We start from the raw sequence: 23,977 nt of genomic DNA, 5'->3' as shown, positions 1-23,977 counted from the left end.
AAAATTATACAATATTAAAAAGTTTATAAATTGCCAACAAAAATGTGAACTCATTTATACATTTCTGACATTAGAGAACTAATTATTATAATTATTATGTTATGGAATGCCAAACATGGGCAACATATCTAAGTTATAGGATAGTTATGATGAAATAATAAAAGAGGAAAAAAATTTCAAATCCATAATTTAGTAAATTTGCTCATTTAAATTAAAAAGAAATCACCATTATGATTAAATGTGCCAAATTCCATGAGGTTCTGAATGTGTGGATCTTGTTGCTTTGCTATTTTTGAAATAGGCAACTTCAATCCAAATCCCCATTTCCTTTTTTATTTTCTTTAAAAGGATCAATTTTTTTTTTAAATGTATGTATGTATTTATTTATTTATTTGACTGCATTGGGTCTTCGTTGCTGCACGCGGGCTTTTTCTAGTTGCGGTGAGCAGGGGCTACTCTTCACTGAGGTGTGCAGGCTTCTCATTGAGGTGGCTTCTCTTGTTGCAGGGCACGGGTTCTAGGCATGCAGGCTTCAGTAGTTGTGGCATGCAGGCTCAGTAGTTGTGGCTCGCGGGCTCTAGAATGCAGGCTCAGTAGCTGTGGGACACAGGCTTAGTTGCTCCGTGGCATGTGGGATCTTCCCAGACCAGGGCTCAAAGCCATGTCCCCTGCATTGGCAGGTGGATTCTTAACCACTGCGCCACCAGGGAAGTCCCCCACTATGTTTCCGACACAATTACACTGAGATAAAAGTTCAGGGGGTAAAAAATTTTTATTGAAAGATAAGATTGGTAAACATATTCTTAATACAAAAAATGTGAGCATCTGCCACAATGAGATTTATCCTGTTGGAATACTAGACTTACTGGAGCAAGTGATACACATATGCAAATGTGTCATGGTTAGGAGAAGGAGTTTAATGACCAGATCTTTCTTTGCCTGAGTAAAATGGCTGGAACAGATTCAGTATAAGACTACGCAGATCATAACTTTGCTTCAGTTCCTCGCTTTCAGCAAGCCTGTGTCATGCATTTGAACAATATATTAGACACAGGCGGTAAAGAGCTGCTGGCAAATTGGAATCTCTTGATGGGGCTGCGAGCTGGTAATTTTGAGGTAACCAATCTTCTGAATGTGCTGCTACTGTAGGGCTCCTCAAGTCTTAGTCATATTAAGAAGGAGCCCAACAGGCTACCTGTTGGTTCAGCTATGCTTTCTTTTTTCATGTACTCACCAATAAACAGTATGTCAACCTGATCCTACCAGAAAAATCTACAGGCTGCCTGAGAATATATTTTACTTGCTGTTCTCTTTACTTAATGGAGTTTTAGGGCATTAAAGGCAAGAAGGTACTTGGAAAATCCAAAAATGACCTGTCTGTATTAGGATTTTTCCTTGTACTTTTAGGTGCATCAAAAAAACCCACTTTTATATAGAAATGAATACTTGCTAAAAGAGCAAACTAAATAACTTCTGATATCTAAATGAACAAAAGGAGGAGAACTAAGCTAAAACTGGTAATATATACTTACTACTGTGCATAGTATTGCTTTGAATTGGTGAAGTTAGATCAGATACAGGCAGTGTTTTCACCTACAATATACCTATACTCCCGAAAACCCTTCAATTAGCCACTGATCACATGGTTTCTGACATGTCTAAATTATGATCTTTGCTAACAACAGATTTGACTGGAAGAGGTGATGTGTACACCCCTCAATGACCTCTCTGCAGGGCCAGCTTTATCCCTTTTAACTGCTATAAAGAGGAATGTTTATGCTAAGTATACTAGCAGTCAGTAACACTGCAGTTGCTACTGAATGGCTATACATTTGTATGAAACTCCACAATGAAATTTCTATTTAACAGGGGACAGGCTAGCAAAGAAGTATTTGGATAACTTGTTACCTTACTTCCTAAGTGAAATGTCCATATATCAAAAAGGAATAATTCCAAAACATTAAAGCACATTATCTTCCCAAGTCCATTTGGTCTTTGAAAATTTATACAGCCATTAAATGAAATTTCCTGTCTTTTCCAAAAGGCATGATACTATGTACCTTTACCTAAATATTGTGACAGTTAATAGAGACTGTTCTCATGGATGCATTTGTCTGAATGTGGAAAGTCTGTGTTCTCAGTGTTTACCGCAAACCCAGCGAAGGTGATGATCCGTCTGAAGGTCAGTCAGCTCTTCAATGGTTCTCCAGCTGCACTGGCAGGCGTATGCCCGTGTTCCTTTCTTCTTTACCAACTTTGTTTTTAATTTGTGGAATTCTGGCATATTGTTCCTATTAGTAAAATAAGAAGGTTTTAGCATAGTAGCTTTGTTCAGTGCTTAATGACTTAAAAAAACAAAAAAGAAATTCTAACTGCTTTATTTTCCTATCTTCACAACATCCAAACGCTAAACTACCTGGTGCTCTCACATGAAAAACAGAAGATACACTTTGGCGTTCTCTTTCTGAGGATTTCAATGTTTTTAAATGGCAATCCTCTAGGTCTGTTTATTAAGGCTGTTGTAGAACACAGTGACCTAAAGAGAAGAATTATTGATCTGTCTTATCAGAGACTACATGATATAAGAATAGAGTGGAAAAGATGGTGGTTCATGTCCTACCTCAAATACTCACCTGTGCCATATTTTAAAAGCCTGCAGTGTGGAGGGGCTTCCCTGGTGGCGCAGTGGTTGAGAGTCTGCCTGCCGATGCAGGGGACACGGGTCGTGCCCTGGTCCGGGAAGATCCCACGTGCTGTGGAGCGGCTGGGCCCATGAGCCATGGTCGCTGAGCCTGCGCGTCCGGAGCCTGTGCTCCGCAACGGGAGAGGCCACAACAGTGAGAGGCCCGTGTACCACAAAAAAAAAAAAATAAAAAAATAAAGCCAGCAGTGTGGCAAATGGAGGGCATATAAGAGGCATAAAGATAACAGGCTTCTGATGGGTTAACTATAGAAATTTTTCATTAATAGAGAAAAAGTGCTTGTTATTTCTATGTGTTGAATTCATATTATATCTCATTTGTTTCAATGATCTGCTTATTTACGTACACTACCAGAAACAAAACAAATGCCTATCCTGAAATAAATGTCAGTAATTTTAACATAATTAAACCTATGCGCAAAACTCATGAAAAACGATAACCATCTGACTTGATGCTATTACAAAAAAGACTGCAGAAGTTAAATTTAATTAATAGGAAATCAATTATGATTTTCATAGTCCATGTACTGAATTTATGTAAATATTCCATGACAAAAGAAAATGAAAAAATTCAAAGTGAAATGATGAAAAAATACATAGTGAAATGATGAAATACAGTATAAGTACTTTTAAAGAAAGAAATACACTGTTAACTGTTGATGTCACTGCTACAGAAAGCAGGAAACAAAGTGCCCTCTGGTGGCCAATGGGCACCACATTCAGTACTGCACAAAATTCAGGCACAATTGAGGTTAGACCCTAACAAAACCTAAGAGATTTTCCAGGCCAACTGTCTGACTTCAGGAAACTGAGACTTTGACCAGCTGAACAACTTAGCTAAGGTTACAGTGAGATAGGGGAAGAACTGAATAAGTTCTACTGCAAAGAAAAAAGCCAAACAAAACTAAATGTGTTTAATGAAAACTAAATGGCTAAATGAAGGACTGTCCTTTATTCAATCTGCAATATATTTTGACAAACTTAACATGTCACACTTGATTGAATACTTAGAGATTTCAGGAGTAGGAATCATGAAAGCCAAGGAACTATCAATAATTAATACATTTCAAGTAGTGCATATTTTAAAAGCTGAGAAAGAAAATTTCATTATTTCCCATAAAGCAAACACAGTTTAATAGAAAAATAAGAGCATTTTATTTAGCTATCATGGCAGGATGGTCAAGTATAGCTTATACTTCTTTTAGAAAGTTCTAGAACTTCTCAAAGCTAGGATACACTTATTGCCCTCAAGTGTTTCCTCTCCCCTCTACTTTCAAGCAGATCACATCTTCCTTCACAAAATCAGGCAGTGAGATGTGAAAAGGCCTCCATTTCCTAGCTGTCCCCTTGAACACATCAGTATATGACCTCTTTCCACCCAGGCACAGAGGCGGCCTCTTCCTATCCAAGGCCCACTTTCCATCAGCACTCTAGACCCCAAAGCCTCCAGGACCTTGTTATTCACATAACCTTCCCTTCTCTTGTCTTCCCCACCCCCCCCCAATATAAACATCAAAGCATCTCCTATCTTTTTTAAAAAAATATTTATTTATTTATTTTTGGTTGTGTCAGGTCTTAGCTGCAGCACGTGGGATCTTTCGTTGTGGCATGCAGGCTCTTCGTTGTGGTGTGCGGGCTTCTCTCTGGTTGTGGCACATGGGCCCCAGAGTGTGTGGGCTCTGTAGTTGCGGCATGCGGGCTCTCTAGCTGCAGCACATGAGTTTAGTTGCCCTGCAGCATTTCGGATCTCAGTTCCCTGACCAGAGATCGAACCAGCGTCCCCTGCATTGCAAGACTGATTCTTAACCACTGGACCAGTGGTTAAGGGAACCACTGGACCAGGGAAGTCCCAGCATCTCCTATCTTAACTAAATGATCCCTTAACTCTGCATTCACTGACAGGCTTCCAAGTCACCTTTCTGGGTAATATCATCCAGTTTCATGGTTTCATCTACCACTTTACAGTCTACATTTCTTAATCTGAGCTTCAGAGCCCCAAAGAGTACGGGCTCTTGACCTGGGATTTTGGGACCACACTAGGCTTTATTTGGGTTGGATACTATGAAATCTCTCAAATTGTAATTTTTCTATGTATCTGTATATTTGAATCTTTCTGTGTGTATGTTGAGAGGATTCAGATTTTCAGAACAGTTCTTGATGTGAAAAGTTTAAAAACTCTTACATTAACACTAGAGGAGACTCCTAGAGATTTACATGAGAATGGATGCCAGAGAGGTGTGAAGAAAGCCTCGCACGGTTTTCTTTATGCTACTGAAGAGTGCTGCAATAATTCTGATGACTTGTATCTGAAAATATAGTCTTTGCTTAGGCACAGGTTTGGGGGGCCAAAAATGCATGATATGTGTACTTTACTAATTTTTAGCCCTTAATTGTTATTTGAAAATGTGAATGTATAGTTCAGATACATTTTTATAACTTAAAAACATTAGGTATTCACTGAGTATTTAAGGATGTACAAATTACAAAAATATAAGTAAGACACTATCCCAACCACAAGGAGGGAGGCAGACATACACCAACCTAAGATATTTTCAGTCTTTTATTACAGTAAGTGCTATAACCGGTACAACGTGCTGTGGACACACGGAAGAGGATGAGTTTACTTCCAAGTTGAGAGAGTGGTAAGGGAATCATAGAAGATGAGCAATGAACCATACCCTGAGGGACAGGTAGGGTTTAGGTAGATAAAATGGTGGGAAGGTAGCCCAAGAGGTGGAGAGTTTATACAAAGTCATAGGGAATGGGAGCATTATGGGAGCATTGTTTTTTTTTTTTTTTTTTTTTGCAGTATGCGGGCCTCTCACTGTTGCAACCTCTCCCGTTGCGGAGCACAGGCTCCGGACACGCAGGCTCAGTGGCCATGGCTCACGGGCCCAGCCGCTCCACGGTATGTGGGATCTTCCCGGACCGGGACACGAACCTGTGTCCCCTGCATCAGCAGGTGGACTCTCAACCACTGCGCCACCAGGGAAGCCCCGGGAGCATTGTTTTGATGTAGCTAAAATCTTGCAAAGGTGAAAAGTATACCATGGAAAGACAAACAAAGCTGGGTAATAGATAGTTGGGGACTGGATTATGGAAGGTCTTGAATGCCATGCTGAGGAATTTGGACATTATTCTGTAAGCAGAAGGGTTTTGGGCAAGAGGATGGCATACTCAGAGTTATGCTTTAATTCTCAGCAAGTGAAGGGTGGTCTGGAAGAAGAGATTGTACACAGGAAAATCAGTGAGGAGGCTACTTCTGAACTCCTGTCCAGAAGTAACATGTCCTTAACTAGGCTGACAGCAGACAGATGGAAAGGAGGAGATGATGCGAGAAATATCAAAGAGGTGGAGGCCACACAATCTGGCCAAGGTCACCAAGAGGCATTACTGCACAGTAAGAAATATAAAGTTATATATTAAGTACATTTTTTCACAGAGTGAAGTTCTTTAGAAACATACCTGAAAAACAGGTAATCACATGATTTGTCCCACCCATAGTCATCGCAGCTTACTACCCAGAAATCACAGGCTATACAACGCAGATGGTCACATGCTCTGTTCAGAGAAAAAGAACTGTACATTAGAAATTACTGTTAAATTTAAATATGAAAATATGCTGATTTATTCACAGACTATACCACATATTACAGATTACCGAGTAAACAACAGAAAAGTAAAGATGAATCTGAGTATAAATTTTTATACTATTGGTCTGATTACCTATTTGAACTTTCAGGTTAAATTTCTGCACAAACCTACCTATTTTACTAAGATCTTGCATACTGATACATATATGCACACATGTATATTTACATATATAAAAGAAAAAAATGGATGTGTAGATCTTTTAGTTCAATGGTTTTCAAATTTGTCTGAGGGAGATCTTCACTTAAGCTACCTTCTTTACGTGTTTCCCTTCCTAATGAAAATTTCAGGATGCCTCTACCACAGAATTTGTCACATTGTATTGAAATGCTGGGACAATATCTTCTCTGTGCTGGGACAATAACTTATTTGTTTCTGTTTCCCCACTACTTGGCATTAATGTGTTCATTCACTCACTTAAAAAGTATTTACTGAAAGACTACTATGTGCTGGTGAGATTCTGTCCTCCAACAGCTTAGATTCTAATTCGAGAAGAAATACTCATAAATTATGTAGCACGTTAGAAGGTAAAAAGTGCTTTAAATGAAATAAAAAGTAGAGTCGATAAAATTGAAAGTACTGGGAGGAAGTGTGTTATAATTTTAAATACAAGAGTCTGCATAGGCTTCACTGGTGAGGTATATCTAAGCAGTTTCTTTAAGTGGAGTGGTAGTTGGTAAAGGAAGTGGGGTTAATAGAAGGTTATATTTAAGAAGGAGAAAGAGTCGGTTTTTATACTGATGGCAAAGATGCAATGAAGGGAAAAATGCTGCTGATGAGAGAGGGTAGAACTGCTAGAACGATACTCAGCACATAACAGTTACCCAGTGACAACCTGAGGAACCAAAATGCCAAGCAAATCTCAAAATTCATATAGTACATAGTAACTTCAGGAGTAAAATGATAATATATGGTAAGAATTATGAATTGCTGCTGCAAACCATTTGATTTGTATAATAATTGTGATTTAAAGAAAACTTCTCCACTGTCTGAAGTATTTTAAAACTAGAATCAATGTAGATACATTTGATCATCTAAAAATTAAAAGGAAATAACAAGAGTTTTAAAGATACCAAAAACAAAGTGAAAAGACCAATAATAGACTGAAAGAAAACATTTTCAACACATAGTCAAATACTTATACTGATAAAGAGTGCTTACAAATGACAACAAAGAAAGAAACTCTAAAAATATAATGTCACTATGTCACTAATATAGGTAGCATAGATTAGTAGTTAAAGAGTGTAGATAAGATTGCCTACGTTCAAATGCTGATTCCCTAGCTGTGTAACTATAGTCAAGTAACTTAACTTCTGTGACTCAGTTTCCCTATCTGTAAAATGGGGATAATAATGCACACCTCATAGAAGAATTATGAGGAGCTAACCAAGTTAATATTGATAAAGTGCTCATGACAGTGCCTGGTATACAGCATTTATTAAAAAGTTAAAATACTACATAAAGAATTAAAATTTCAAGCAACCATGAAATATATATTTAAACCAATTAAGTTAGCAAAAATTAGCCCTCTCAGACATTTCTGGTGGGTATGTGAACTGCTATAACCTTTTGGGAAAAATCTTGGCATAATTTTACAATTAAAATTATACCTAGCTGCTGCACTAGCAATCCCATTTTGGGGAATATATTACATATAAATAAAAGCACCAGAGTATAGGCGTGTATCTCAAGAATAATTTCTACTGCAGTGCTGTTGAAGTGGCAAAAAACAGGATACCACCTGGATAGCTATCAAAGAGGGAAAAGACTGAATAACATTTGTACTATGGAATATTAGGCAGTTGATAAAAGAGTTAATTAGATTTAACTACTGACATAGAGGTGCACAAGGCAAGGTACACAATAACATATATAACATGATCCTGTCTTTGTAAAAACTACCCCACAAATTTTCCTGTATAGGTGTTTATAACAAGTTTGTAAGAACATGGAGAAAAATGTGGAAGGTAATATACCATGCAGCTATCACTGGTTGCCTCAGGAGGGGTGGGAATGGAGAGGAAGGAAGGAGAGTACTATCTTTCTCCTTATACATTTTGACTTTTTATTTTTTTCAAAAAGCATATAATACTTCTGCAATTAAAAAATAAAATAAAATCCATCACTATATTTTTTTTCACTTATTTCCCTCTAAAATTCAGATAACTTAACTTCAAAATTGCAAATATATTTTGGCCTGGAAGTTTCTTTGAGAATGAATGCTTTGTATTTCTAAAAACATTAATCACAACAATAATTAAACACTTAAAATCTTAAGTTTCATAAACAATTCCATATTTCCTTTTAAACTGTTAGCAATTTATGAAGTTGAATTTGTACATATGGAAATTCAACACAATTACATTTGTACACATTTGAACTTGGATTTTGAATGTACAAGTCAGGAAATGCAAAATGATGGTTCCCAAAGCTGCTATAACTTGCTTTCTTATGCATATGTATTTATTACATGATTGCACAGAGTGTTAACTTTAATGCCTTAATACATATGTGCAATTTGGCTGAATTACTGCTGTTGTGGGAACTATAATTTAGAATTTCCTGACATTCTGTATGTGTAAAATTTCAACCATAATGTTAAATACAGCTTTTTAATTTAAAATTTAGCAGTTTATTCAAATCTATTCACACTACCATATTTTCCTACCAACACTGTCCTTTGAGAAAAATAAAACTAACTTGCAGCTAAGAAATCATTCTGCTGCTACGATTCACTCTATTAGACCATTATTATACCAGTCTATGGAATAATCCAGGCTTGCAAGTAGTTTAAAAAATAACGAGGAGAGTAAAATTCAATTTGGCTTGAAAATAACACCTTGGTTTTATCTATATCTTATTAATGCCACCATGCTTTGCTACTGCTCTTCCCCTTTATACCAAGTGGGTAAAAGATTCAAATCTTTACACTCTAAAATCATTCGAGATTACTCTCAAATCAGAGCTTGATCCAAAAATTAAACAAACATAACACATGAAAAAGAGGCAGAACAGACCCGATTTCCTTCATGCCCTAGGCATGTAAATCAGTGCTTATTTTCAGGGCTTAAATATATTTTTCTTTTATAACTATATATAAAAGAATATCTAACATAAAGTCATGGTTCCAATGAAAGATAAATTGTCAGGTCTTTCCTCGAAAATGTGAGTAAATACAAACATGGAAGTGTCATCAACAGCTTTGTCCTTTTATCAGGCTAGTAAGTAAAATCTTTACTATTTTAAAGATGTTAGTGGTGGGAATGTCCCAAATATAGCCCAATATAGTCTTCTGCACAGACTCTGGTTCTCAGTCAAATCCTTCAGATCTACACAGTAGACTGGGGAGTCTTGCTGTTTGGGCAGCTGGAAAACAACAGCTGCAATAACAAAAGCGGCTTCCCTCTTACATACATTATAAAAGCGTCTGCAAAGGAATAATGGACTAGGCGTAAAGTTACACGTTGGAGTCCTTGCCTTGGGCAAGGCACAGGGCTTGGGAGTCATTCTTGACAACTTTCTCTCTTGCCTCCAAGAGCCATTTAATCACTGAATTCTGTCAATTCTATGTTCTAATATCTCAAGTGTGACCCTTTTTCCCTACAGCCACTGCTACCACTTAGGTCACAGCTGCCATCCCTGTCTCTTTCCTGGACCACCGGTACCTACTGCCTGTTGACTGGTCTCCCTGTGTTCTCTCCTGTCTTGTCCCTCCAACTTCCAATCCATTTTCCATTCTGGAACCAAAATTTCTTTCTTTAGAAACACAAATATGATTATGTCATCCCTACCCGCTTAAAAAAACCCCCAAACAACCCAATGGGTTCCACTGCTATAGGACATATTTTTCTAAAATCCTCCAGGGGACCCCAAACCAAACGTCCCCTGACTACCTCTCCAGCCCCACCAGGAGCCATTCTTTCCCCCACTCACTACACTCCAGCTCACCTGGCTGCTCCCTGTTCCTCCCACACCCCTGGCTCCTTCCAGCTCAGGGATCGTCTAACGTGGTGGGTCCTCTGGCTCCAAGGCTCCCCTGTCTTTGCTTAATTCCTACTTATTTATCATATCATAGTCTGATTAAATGTTATTTGCTTAGGAAAGCATTCCCTAACACTTCATATTAGTTAGGATGCCAATTATCTATGCTTATAGTATTCTGTACTTACCCTTCACATTACATATCATGTGGAAATTAAATAGTTATTTGTGGAATTAAAGTCTCTTTCCTCATCTAGACTGAAAGCTCATTGAGGGCAGGGAAGTGTCTATTTATTTGTTCACCACAATGTGTTCACTCAAAACCTAGGACTAAGCCAGGACATGATGAATTAATACGTGTTTAATGAATTTAACATCAGTGCCTCAATTTGCTCATTTATAAAATGGGGTTAAAAATTCTTGCTCTACCTGCATCTTGGTTTTTCCCTGTGAAGCAGGTGAACCAATACACATATACTTACAAAAAAGTGCTCTGGACAGTATAAAGTACTTCATACATATAATATTTTACATGCACATGAGTATGTATGTGCTTATCTTTCTGTGTGTGTTGATCTATGCCATGAAGAAGGTGGTCAATGATTAGTATCTTTGTGATGGGTGAAGAAGATCTGTGAATATAAACATTTACCTGTGCATATATATGCAAATTGTATGTGTTTTCCCTTCTTGTCACTGTGCAAAAGGTAGGAATGGGGTTGAAAGATTGTGGTATTCTCATGGATCAATGTTATATAATAGGCATACACTGAAATTCCATCTGGAACGAGATTCTTCTCTGCTAGAACTAAATCAAAGTACATGTAAAAATATACTACATAAAAGAGAATCTTAATAAAATATTTACTCTTGGAAGTAAACCAGAACACATAGAGATATTTCCTGAGATAAAATGGAAAAGTAGTAGAATATAGGATTCTTGCAGCTGAGATATAACACAATGAGAAGGCAGCACAAACAGACGAGAAATACCCACAAACAACTCCAAATAACTGTACCTATAGTAGCTAGCTGACCTGCAACATGGGCACAATTTTAATGTATTATCTCATTTAATCCTTACAATAACTCAGTTTCCTCACCCATAAAAACTAAAGTATTTATGGGTGAGGAAACTGAGGTTTTGTAAGATTATATCCCTTCTCAAGGCTTCACAGCTTGTAAGAGGCAGAGTGAATATCTGAACTTAGGTATTCTGTCATCAGAGCCCTTTTTCTTCATGCCCTGGGTATAATCATGTGTTTCTTTATCAGTTTCTCTACTGGCCAGTGTTTTACCTTTTTTGGTATCTAGTACCTAGGACATAGAGGGCATTCAATGAATATTTAAAAAAAGAAAAGGAAAAGGAAGTTCAAACAGAATGACAAAATGAGTCTACAGTAAGTGAATTAAGCAGGTAAGACAGTGGGGACATGCATTAGAAAGGACTGTCATTCTAGACAGGGAGTAAGTGTAAAAATACTCAGAGGTAGAAAAATATAAGTGGAAAGTAGAAGGATAACAAGTGTTCTAGTGGAAGTAGAGTATCTAGCCCAGGCTTTAACTGGAGGTGAAAGAACTAAAAAGAGAAGAGGAAGAACAACAATTTGGTAAAGCAAACAATGAGTTTAGAGTTAATATGAGACAGACGGCAGCTCTCATTTTCCTTCTGAACAGGGGAGAGGTGCTCAAAATGTTATGTTAGGTATATTTTCTTTAATGCTCTATGTGGGTGAGACTACAGAAGATGGAAGTGGATGGTAACTAGGAAACGTTTGCCGTATAGCTCAAGGATGACTTGAGGGAAGCCTGGATTCGAGGCCGAGTGGTCTGGCAATGACTGAGACAAATCCAACTGGGTAGACACAGTAAGTCAGGATTGATAAGCAGCCAGACTGTATTCTTCTCTAAGGGCAGTGTGTGTCTCTAATCCTTTGAATAGACAGTCCTCAACGCACGACGATTCAGGTGCTATCAACTCTTCATTTACAGCCCTCACAGCAGGCATCACCCCTGTGGGTTGCTATAGCCTGTCTGCTGCCTGGTGTTCCTGGTCTAGGCTTCCCCAGATTCCCAGTTTCCCTCTGGTCCTATAGCCCTTTTTTTCCAGGCCTCCTCGGATCTAGGCCAGCTCTACCACAACCCTCCAACAATGTCCTTTTGGATCCCACTTCCATTATTCAATATAATGGTTATCTCTCCTGAAACGTGATCAGAATGCAATCATACAGCTCAGTCTTTTACTTCTTTTATCAGAAAATGAAAAAGTGCTTTAGAAATAACTAGACAAAATATAATAATCTAGTTAAGTAGGCCTCTATAAAAATAGAACCAAACTTAACAGGACAGTAAAATGATTTGCTGAACTACTTACAACAGACAAGACATGGAAACAACCTAAATGTCCATCGACAGATGAATGGATAAAGAAGATGTGGCACATATATACAATGGAATACTACTCAGCCATAATAAAGAATGAAATAATGTCATTTTCAGCAACATGGATGGGCCTAGAGATTATATACCAAGTGAAGTAAGTCAGAAAGAGAAAAACATATGATATCACTTATATGTGGAATCTAAAATACAACACAAGTGAACTTATCTAAAAAACAGAAATAGACTCACAGACATAGAGAACAGACTTGTGGTTGCCAAGGGGCAGGTGGGTGGGGGAGGGATGGCTTGGGAGTTTGGGATTAGCAGACACAAACTATCATATATAAAATGGATAAACAATAAGGTCCTACTGTATAGCATACGGAACTATATTCAATATCCTGTGATAAACCATAATAGAAAAGAGTATGAAAAAGAATGTATATATATGTATAACTGAATCACTTTGCTGTACAGTAGAAATTAACACAACATTGTAAATCAACTATACTTCAATAAAAAAAAAAATTGCTGAAAATCGATCTGTTTCCCCACTTTACGACAATGACAATGGAATAGGCTAGGAGTCTGAGGCTGATAGGGGCTTGGGGTAGGTAGCATCATGACCATAAGATTGCCCTGAAAGAGGTACTGAGTGAGATCCTGGGTGAAAGGAGGGTTGGGGAAGAGACAACAAAAGGAGGCTTTCTCCTTTTGAAATATGTAAAATCAAGAGACTGTGCTTAAGAACTCCTTGGGTACTAGAGACCCACAGCTTCTCATGCTGACTGGCCAAGGCAATGGGGGTGACACATCATATAGTTCACCTGTCCTACTCACTGGTTTTCACTGCCTGGAAGGAAAAATGGCAAGATAGAAGCTCAACTCCTGGTGTCTTGTGGAAACCAAGCTGGGATGGAAGTGATCCAGGCACTTCAAGTGGCTCTTAAAGAAGGGTGTCAACACAATGAACAACACATACCCAACACCATAGCTTTTAACAACTATCACCCAATAATAATCAGTATTTCAGTAAAGTGTTCTTAGACTGGCTAACAAAATATACCTTTTATTATGAAACAGACTCATGCCAAGATGATAAGAACTATGTTTTAACAGGGTATCAATTTGGAAAAAACTAATTAAGAAAGTATAACATATTTCTGACATCTTACCTCTGTGAAGTATTTGTCCCAACCCCACATGGAACAGCACTTCCACCAAGGTATACTGGGCTGCAGCTGGACATGTTCAACAGACGGAAGAAAAATAAAATTAAAACATAAAAGAAACATGAGAAGTTAATTTGGCCTCATTGACTCTATATTCTTGTAATCAAATTGTATATTTTCCTGAGCAAGCCAACTATTTCAAGGAAGAGGTATTTATTTCAGGGTCAGTGTGTTATTGGATAAAACCTGTATATTCAGGAACACTCAAGGAGTTAAAATGAGTCACAGAAAAATGTGTTTGCCAAATAACGTAAGGGACAAAGTAAATACTGAAGAATATAACAGAACATTAATTTTGAGAAACATTCACACTTTTTTTTTTTATGCAGCAGAAAATTATTTACAATAGCAATAACCTCCCATTCAAGTTCCTTTACACTAAGGAGTCACAGACCATAAGAACACTGAAAAATGCTGCTGTTGGTCTGTCTCCTGAAAGCCGACCAGTGGTGCTTTGTTGCTCAATGTTGTTAAACGGTAACAAAATCTACTAGACCATGCTCACCAGTGTGTATAATTCACCAAAGCAATCCCAACTTACCTCTTACCAGGGCCTTGAATGGAAGCTCTGACAGATGTGTTACCTGAAGATTTAGATTTTAATTTCTGTTAAAAAAACAAAACAATAAAAGGCCAAGGGTAACTTAGAGAATTGTAACATGAAAACTAATATTCTTTATTTTATAACAAGGATATTTTAAAAATGGCTTAAAATTTCCTATGATTTTAAAGTTTCTGAAATGAAAACAATGATCAAAACTCTTTAAAGGCAAAAGGGAAGTAGACCTCCCTGAGGAATTTACGAATTACTATGCTAACGTTTAGTCTAGAAAATTGATATACTGCCATTATTAGCATGCTAAGATTTAGAGTCACTTTATAACTCTTCAGTTAATACTAGAGTTCAATGATTTAATATGAAGGAGCTGCTATTTAAAACTTCATCCTGGAAAAATTCAATTGAGGAGTAAAAAAACCTCAGACTCATTTTAAAGGCTGTGAATGGTACTCACCTGAACTAAAAATAAACTAACCAAACTCCTGGGTAACTTCAGGAATATTAATTTTGATCAGATGAAATGGTATCAACCATTAGATGTCCAAGGAAAATGTAGAGCTACCTAGTCACAATCATACAGTAGTTCCTATATGGTTACATAACATCATCATTAGCAAGCATTTATTAAGTGTTAACTGGTATAAGGTACCAAACAACATGGCCGACCACATACTAGGACCACCGCCAAGGAAAGGATGGAGAGAAGGCAATTTAAACTATGCAGAGACATGCCATCAATTTACCTAGTAGGTGAGGAAATTTAATGGAGGCAAAAATACTTTACTATTTCTCTTAACTCTTTTATTTGTTGAATAAAACTGATGTTAAACAGAACTGGAAACATTTTTGGTGCATAGCTGAAAAGTAATAATGTGCCTAAGTCTCTTTTTGTCTTTGGGAGCACGCCCCATGTGCCATCCAGGCTTGTGTTTGCAACTCAAGGCTGGCACACTGGGACATCTGCTGTTGTTTCTGGGCTTTCTTGTGTGAGTCTGCAACTGATATAATATTGTAAGTCAACTATACTTCAATTAAGAAAAGAAAGAAACACAACAGGACGGGCGAGCAATGGAGGAGGGACCAATACTCTCAAGAGCATCTGGCCTCTGAGGACAAGGTGGGCATATGGACGAGCAATTCAGAGACACTTCCTTTCCTCATCCAATCAGTGTTTTACACCGATCTGCTTTCCTCCAGAAGTTTACTTGGGTTGCTTTCTCCCCTGCAGGCTGGAAAACTGGATATAATAACTATCTTCAAAAAGGGAGCACACAGAAGAAGTGCATAAAAGCTTATTCTTCATGATTATAAGAGCTATTTTTATTTCAGATTAGTATATCTTCTCTAATACTTCTTTAGAGAAGTATTTCCTTCTCTTTCTGAAATGCCTTGAACTGAAGAGACAGTGCCTCACACACAGATACATACGCTGTAGTGCTTACTAAATAATGAACTGCTCAGATGATCAATGAATAACATCATGTAGTTTTTTTCCTACCACTAATTAAATTAGTATTGCTATTCAGCATTTATGATGCATTCTGTTCGCAGAGTATTCAACACCATTGCTATTGTGTTGACATGTTATTCAACTAGGCCATCAGCTTATTAATTTACCACAGATGAACTGAAAATGTTAAATTTAGATAAATTAAGATTTTTTAAACTTGGTTTTATTTTTATTCTTTGTTTTTCTAATTGAAGTATAATTGACCTACAACACTATGTTAGTTTCGGGGTAAAACATACTGACTTGGTATTTCTATACATTACAAAATGATCACCACAGAAAGTCTAGTCACCATACAGAGCTGTTACAGTATTACTGACTATATCCCTCATGTTGTACATTTCATCTGTGACTCATGTATTTGTACATCCCTCATGTATTTCACTGACCTCTCCCACTCCTCTCCCCTCTGGCACAGAGAAATACAAAGCTTAAGATCTATACCAGTCACTTAAATTTTAGTCTGACAAAAAAAGAAGTGGCCCATAACCATAATCTTAACACAATCATTGCCTAGTTATTTTTAGTCCACTGTCTTGCTTTAATCTTCCCTACCTTAAAAACAAACAAACCAACCCTCTTTGGTATTATATTTATTTCTTAGATTTTTTTCCTTGTGGTCCTTGTAATTTAGACTTCCATTTGGTCTCTTTCTAACAAATATATATATATATATATATATATATCTAACAAATATATTCTGTGCCTACCAAACTGGTAAAAATGAAAGTATATACATTCTCATCACTGCTGGTGAGAAGAATACAAATAAGACAGTCATTTTGGGAAACATTTTGGCAATGGGTAGAAAAGTTGAAGATGAGCACACCTTGTGACTTCCTAGGTTTATATATCCTAGAGAAACTCCTATACATGGGTTAAAAAAAAAAAGACATACAAAGATATTTGATGAAGCACTGTTTGTAAGAGCAACAACTTGGCATAATCAAAATGTCTAATCACCAGGGATGTAGATAAACTGCGGTGGAGTTACGTAAGGGACTGCTATACATTAGTTAAAATTGTTTATGGTTACATACATATGTAATAAAAGTATAAAAGTATGGATGGAAAGGCTAATGGTTACCTTTGGGAAGGAAGGCAGTAGAGTAAGATTTGGAGAGTTCTTAAACTATAATTTTTATATCTTTAAAAAAAGTCCAGGGAGTTCCCTGGCGATCCAGTGGTTGGGACTCAGCGCTTTCACTGCTGTGCCCTGGGTTCAATGCCCGGTCAGGGAACTAAAATCCCACAAATCACATGGTGTGGCCAAAAAAAAAAAAAAATCCAGAGGAGCAAATCTGGCAAAATGTTAAGATACGTTCAGTATGACTAGTAAATATATAGGTGGCTGTTATATTATTTTATGAGCTTTTATAAAGTTGATATAGATATATAAGCATTTAAAAAAATAAAATACTACCAACTTAACTGATTAGTTCATGGGATGAGAGCAACGGCAAAGCATTTGAGATGCTAAGCACATTCCTATAATGAAAGCTGATTTTGGTCTTTTAGAAAAGTATTCTTACACTATACAAATAAATACAAGTAACCAACTTCATCTGCAAGTTGACTTTTGTTCAACAGCTTTTCTAATTTCTCATTCTTGCTGAGAAATAAAAAGCAAAACACAGTTTCTACTTTTTTTCTTATTTAAATCTCAGTGGAATAATTTCTTTAAATAATTGTATTTCTCAGAATTCAAAGGACTATAGATACTTGTGTATTCTAGTAAGTTTTCAGACTATTCTAAACATGTCTTGAGATAATGAAAGAATTACTGTACATTTAGAACATTTGACTTACAAAGCATTTTTTGTCAAAGTTGGGCTCTTCAAATATTTCGTTAATAAGACTGTCAAGATCATGTTCTTTTTTAAATGTTTCTGTTGATCTGAAAAAACAAACAACAAACAAACAAGAAAACAGCTGAAGCTTAAGTGCAGATGAAGTCAGCCAGCATGAGAAGAGTTTTGTTTAAATAAAGTCCATTACTAGAGTTGATAACAGAAGGAAAAATGTGATGTTCTTTTTTTCCTACTATGGACATAGCCTAGGATTCTTGAGAAAAAGGATGTAGTTCATCAGGTACAAATTCCCATGTGTACTTTTACATACTTAAAATACAACGTTTAAAGCTGTACGTTATATATAAGAGAAAGGTGGGTATGCACTTTTCTAAATTACATCAACCATTTATTTAAGAATACAAAATATTACAAAATTATAAGTAGAACCTGAGAATTATAAACAAAGATAATTTTAATATGTCTAATTTTCCCCTAAGGGTTCCATTGTAAGTCAAATAATCATACCTCTTTACTACAGGAGCCAAAGGTTATATAACCAAATGATTAATTACACACATACACACAAAAAAGTGATATTTGCTTGACAGAGTATCTCTACCTCTTTACCTTCTGCGGGTATAATCATCACAGGATTACTGACAAACTGGTACTGCATGGAACTCCTATTTAATAGCTAACATTTACTGAATACTTTACATAGATGAAGATATAGGGACTGAGAGATTCAAAAACTCGCCAAGGTCATATAAATAGTGGGAGGAGAGGCTTGGAATTGAGTCTAGGGCAGTCTAGACACCTAACACTAAATGAGATTAACTCTCTTTAGAGTTTACGTTACAGATGCTGTATATCATTATAACTTTATAACTTCATTGGATCATTAAATTATTTGTTTTAAAAGACAGGTTTTTTTAGACTAACTCTCTATTTCTAGAAACATATTTGCTCCGAAACTGTTAACATCAGGATTATAGCCCTCCTTTGATACTGCTTAGAGTAAGATAATTAACCTGATGTAAGAAAACGCAGAGGCTACTGCCTAACACTGAATGTCTGATTCCATCTATGTCCAGACTTTGCCTCTTCAGTTTTTCCCTTTCTAACTTTTACCCCTAATATCTTCCACTGTATACTGGTTTCTTCCCAAGTATGCTAAGTATGCTTTCCTCTTCAAAGAAACATTCCAAAACCCCTCTTGAAGCTGCCACCCTATTTTACTCACTACTGAAGAGTAGTCTATATCCATTATTTCTACTTCCTTACAAGTATATTGGATTTAGCATCTGCTGGTGATCTGGATAAGGGTTTCTTAACCTTAGAAATACTGACATTTGGGACCAGATAATTCGTTGGGGTGTGTGTGTGTGTGTGTGTGTGTGTGTGTGTGTGTGTGTGTGTGTGTACCACAGTGAGAGGGGCAGGCTATTGTGCACTGTAGGATGTTTTACAGCATCCCTGCTTCTACCCACTAGATGCCAGTAGCACACCCTTCCCCAGTTATGACAATCAAAAATGTCAAGACATTGCCAAATGCCCCTTGAGTGGTAAAGTCATCACCTGTTGAGAACTACCCACCTAGTTTAAATTATTTAACCTCTCTGAACCTCAGACATTTTATATGTAAAGAGGAAATCTAGACAACTATTTAAAACTTCTTCCAGGTGTAATATTCCATCTCTGGCCTCTATATCCCTCAACTATAGTGAAACTCTTTTTTTCAAAGTCACTACTGCCCAAATCACTATATTCAATGGCCTTTCTCGGTTCCAATTAGCTTTAATCTTTCAGAAGCACCTGACACTTGTGTACCAATTCCTTCAATTTCTTTTGTGACAGCAGGTTGCTAAGATGTCCTCTAGAAATTCTCTCCTCTGGTTTTCATGATGTACTCTCTGATGTACTCTGTACTTTCATGATGTACTTAGCAGTAGTTCCTGGCATCCAGATGTGTCATGGTCATTTATTATCTGCAGAGCTATCATTTTTAAGGGACAATTTCGGTATTTTAACTCTTTTAAGAAAAAGAGATACAGGCTATATCACTACACAATTGGCAGGTAGTCTCCTATTAATAAATTCATAATGTAAATCAGTTCCTAACTTTTAGGTATCAATTTTGGCTCAGGACAAAATTTTAATATTTGACATTATATACTACATTTGTTATTAAGTTTAGGGTCTTTGTTGCTGGTTTTTTTTGGCATAATTTACAACTACACTGCCAAATGAAGTGAATGACAACACTTGAATTCAACACATGAATGACAACAGTACTGGTTTGTTACAGCTTCTATAAATGTATTATTGAAAAATCTGAGGTAGTAAGGTGGGATGGGATGCTACGAGGATTATGGATGGATTTTAGTAGTGTAACAACAGGCTACGGAGAGAGGTACAAAAGGACCTGTGCTTGGAGAGGATCCGTCCACCTTAGTAACCCTTTCCATTTTCAGCAGCCTGCTCTAAGACATCCTATCCCTCTGTGCTAGTTCTCCTAAGATGAATAGGCTCTGGAAGGCTCTTTGATAAATTTTCTTCATGCCCCAAAGGAATAAATAAAAAGAACAAAAGAACTTGCAAGGTAACATTGTTGTAGGATAGGAATGGTAGATGTGCTGGGAATGAGTACATAAGAATGTCCAGCATTCAAGATAATAATATACAAATTAGTGAGAGTGCTATTTGCATAAACAGTCAAATGAGCGTTAGCCCATTCAAAGCAGTCATCTTTTTTGGCCGAGTCCCCACTAGGGATGAACCCATGCCCCCTGCATTGGGAGCTCGGAGTCTTAACCACCGAACCGCCAGGGAAGTCCCCAAAGCAGTCATTTTAGTTGGCTCTACAGTTATTTTTTTAGAATGCTGCCAAGTACTCGACTAATTTTTAGAACTTCTGCTTCTAAATTTTAGACTCTTTTCAATGTTTTTATCTTCTGAGGGTGAATTTTTATAAACAAATGTCATTAGAGGTAAGTCTTGTAAATTGGGTAGCAATGGTGTTGGGTTCTGGGAAATCACACGCAGGTGCGCAAAAACAAAACAAAACCCACAGATGCAGCCATAAATAAACAAGATTGACTTTCTTGGGTTGTTCCAAAGCTGCCTCTGTGTAATTCCACAAGCGTCTCCAAGAGATTCAAGCAAGAGTCACTGCAGAGGCTCCCAAGCCATCACTTTGAAGGACAATACTCACTCTGGCAAAAATTTTGTTTTTTTGGAATTGAGGGGGGAAGTGAGATAAAGAAGAAAGTCCTATTATTGAATAATTACACAGAAGAAAAATGACTGACAAATTTGAAAGATACTTTTTCTGGATCAAAAGCCAAGACTTAAGAAAATTCCCCAAATTTCAATTTGGATGCCTGAGATCATCTGGTACCCTTAGCTGGGGCCATGGGGAGAAGGAAGGTGGCTGGATTAATAAAGACAGTGTTACCAATAATTAAACCTTAAATCTTAAATTTAATCTCATTCAATAATCTTAATCTTAAATCTAATCTTAAATCTAATCTCATTCAATTATCTGAGCTTAAAAAAAAATCAACTAATGATGGACTAGAATGGAATCGTTTTCTCCAACAATTGGCCCAAGAATTGTTCTGCCTTGGGAATGGGGTCCCAAGAAGACCAGAGGCAATAGGATGAGGTTCTCTGTGCGGGAATCTCAAAAGCGGAGAAGAATCGCTCACGCAAACGGAAGCCCGGGTCACCGTGACCCCCTCGGGGCTCAAGAGAGAGAGCCTAAGCTGCACCCCCTCTCCCGCATCGGAACCTGAGCGAAACCGCGGGCTCTAGAGGCGGGGCATCGGCGGGGCCAGTCCTCTGGGGCTTGCTTGGGGGGCGGAGTCGGGCCTTGGGAAGAGATGTTAGGATTCTACAGGCCGGGGAGCTGAAGTGTGTGCGGCCCCGGTAGTGGGGAATTGAGAGTCTGGGCCCTAGCAGGAAGAGGAGCTGGAGGTCGCGGGCGGGGGTACATTTCTTTGGGTCCGGCGGCGGAGGGGTGGCTTTAGGACCTGAAGCAGGCTTCACCAGAACAGCCCACCCCTCCCGCCTGTTAACCTGAGATTCTCTTCCGCCTCGGCTCGGTTCCGGTCGTTGCTGAGGATGCCACCGCCACCGCCACCGCCTCCGCCTCTGGGCCGTTCGACCATACCCAGTCTCAGTGGGTCTGGTCTGCAAAACTTGGACTCGACCTCATCCAAGAGCTCGTCCAGGTCCTTCGCCATCTTGAATCGTCATGTCCTTCCCTTGCTCTGGTAGCTACAGCACCGTGTGGTTTCCAGGGGCAACGCGAGGATCCGCAGGGCGCGCTGGCCACCCCCGCGCATGCGCGAGCCATTCCGAGGCTGTCTTAGGAGCTCGCGATGCCTGGGCGCTGACGCGCTCGCGCGGAAGGATGCCGTGGAGTAGCCAGGCTCCGGCGCACAGGCTTTGCCGCGGGGCAAGAGGTCTGACGGAACTGTCCATTCCTACTTCGCGACGCTTTGCTTTTCTTTGTTCCAGATTGTCTGGAGTGTTTTGTCCCATCTCCCTCTTCTGGACTCAAGTTGTAACCACAATCACACGACTGCCTAGATCCCTCATCCGCTCTTCATCTTGCCCCATTGGGGTCCCAGTTGTATTCCAGCAGTTCATAAAGTCTTTAAATAATCTGTGGAGAAGTCTGCAAAAGGAAAACAAGGATTTGTACCAAAAGGTTGGTTGATCGTAGTCGGCAGGATTCGAACCTGCGCGGGGAGACCCCAATGGATTTCTAGTCCATCGCCTTAACCACTCGGCCACGACTACTGTTGACGTTATCTCTGGCAATGAGATCTATGTAGTCTACACACAAGTATCTACTCCAGTAACAGGTATGTTTAGATCGTGAGGAAAGCATTGCAAAACTGTTCTGCCAGATAAGAGCATATTTGAATGTTATGGCTCTAATAATGTTACCTTCTTGAAGGGCTCTTAGAGCATATCTCGTCCAACCTTTTACTCTCCATCAGAAAAAACTGAATTTTAGTAAAATCGCTAAAGTTAGCGTCAGAAAACAAGAGGTAAGGAAGAAAGCCTGGTGCTGCTGTACACCTGCTTGCAGAGGTGTGCATTTCCAGGAGGGAACCGGCAACCGTGGGGCCACCGACCAGCCTCCGGGCTTCCTTGCCGGGCTCCCAGCTCCACCCCTGCCCCTCTCTCTTGGACAAACAGCTCCCAAGGACTCTTTTTACCCACTAGGCACTAAAATGCTGTTGCCCACTGATTTAAATTCACTATGCAGGGCTAGACTGTCCCACAGTGCCGTAAAAACACTACTTTGAAAAGTGTGATACGTGATAAAATGCAAGGTATTGTCATTTCATGGTACTGCTGTAAATACTGTGCATACCTAAACCTGAACTTTGAGTATTTCTAACGTGGGATAGCAAAGAGGTTGGCAGCCTTGGAAACTCTGGAGCTAGTTTAATCGAGTTGAATTAGTAGCTCCATTTATTTGGTTTGTTGTTTGTTCAGAATATCTTTAATGTCCCTGAAGAGCAACATGAAGTGGTGTGATGGAGCGAATGTAGAGCGTACCTTTAAATATTCGACTTTTGGGAGACAGCTGTTAAATGCAACCATTATTAAAAAATTAAGTTAAATATATTAAAAAACGAAAGCAATACTCAAAATTCACTACAGTCTAGTTATTTCCCTACATTTTACTATAATTTATGGGGTTGAGGTTATTTACATCTATTGTATCTGAAATACTATACAGTGGGTTGTTATTGTGAATCTCTTCCTAACTTCCTGTTAGTGATGTCACTTGGGTAGCTTGGAATCAGGCTTCCTGAGTGTACTTACTCCAGGGAAATTGCACATGCTACAAAGTACTTTTCTCACTAGAGTTAGTTGTCAAGCATTTAACAGCACATCACTAATGTTTACCACCAGACCAACCTTGAATATTCCCAGCAAGGCAACATTCCACTTACCTGTCTGGCTGCCCTGGTTATACTCCCTGAAGCTTTCTTTGTTTTAGCTCTCAGAATCCTAGCATATTGTATGACTTCCCACTCAATATTTTAAAGTTTTGTTTTGTTTTTCCCTAACTTGCTTTGCTGGGTGATGGTACTTGGAACTGGCCTCCAAAAAAAGACAGGAATAAGCCACTTGATACTG

The 23,977-nt window shown here is 38.3% G+C and overlaps 1 protein-coding gene, 1 long non-coding RNA gene and 1 other non-coding gene across 6 annotated transcripts in view; 1 reads left to right on the top strand and 2 right to left on the bottom strand.

Annotated features, from left to right (window-relative positions):
• Positions 1-753: 753 nt before the first annotated feature.
• On the bottom strand, positions 754-22,157 carry CFAP418 (cilia and flagella associated protein 418). Of its 4 annotated transcripts, XM_067711728.1 has the most exons (8): positions 21,890-22,157; positions 17,826-17,913; positions 14,489-14,553; positions 13,891-13,956; positions 10,022-10,108; positions 6,167-6,262; positions 2,634-2,807; positions 754-2,291 (listed from the first exon to the last, which is right to left on the bottom strand). In XM_067711728.1, the coding sequence occupies exons 1-8, from the start codon at positions 22,054-22,056 to the stop codon at positions 2,138-2,140; spliced, it is 897 nt and encodes a 298-aa protein (XP_067567829.1). In that variant the 5' UTR covers positions 22,057-22,157; the 3' UTR covers positions 754-2,137. The 4 variants fall into 4 exon arrangements, with proteins under 4 accessions (XP_067567829.1, XP_067567831.1, XP_067567830.1 ...); XM_067711730.1 differs by lacking the exon at positions 2,634-2,807 and having other exon boundaries at positions 21,890-22,155; XM_067711729.1 differs by lacking the exon at positions 10,022-10,108 and having other exon boundaries at positions 21,890-22,155.
• The window catches only part of LOC137210128 (uncharacterized), a 189,919-nt gene continuing 187,988 nt past the window's right edge, over positions 22,047-23,977 (top strand). Inside the window, exon 1 of the long non-coding RNA XR_010936275.1 lies at positions 22,047-22,683. This is a non-coding gene — a long non-coding RNA (uncharacterized lncRNA). The remainder of the gene's footprint in view (positions 22,684-23,977) is intronic.
• On the bottom strand, positions 22,537-22,618 carry TRNAS-AGA (transfer RNA serine (anticodon AGA)). Its single transcript has one exon. It is a non-coding gene; the product is annotated as a tRNA-Ser (tRNA).

Source organism: Pseudorca crassidens, chromosome 17 (assembly GCF_039906515.1).
Source record: "Pseudorca crassidens isolate mPseCra1 chromosome 17, mPseCra1.hap1, whole genome shotgun sequence".
In the NCBI taxonomy this organism is placed as follows: Eukaryota; Metazoa; Chordata; class Mammalia; order Artiodactyla; family Delphinidae; genus Pseudorca; species Pseudorca crassidens.
This window is presented reverse-complemented; position numbering and strand designations above follow the sequence as displayed.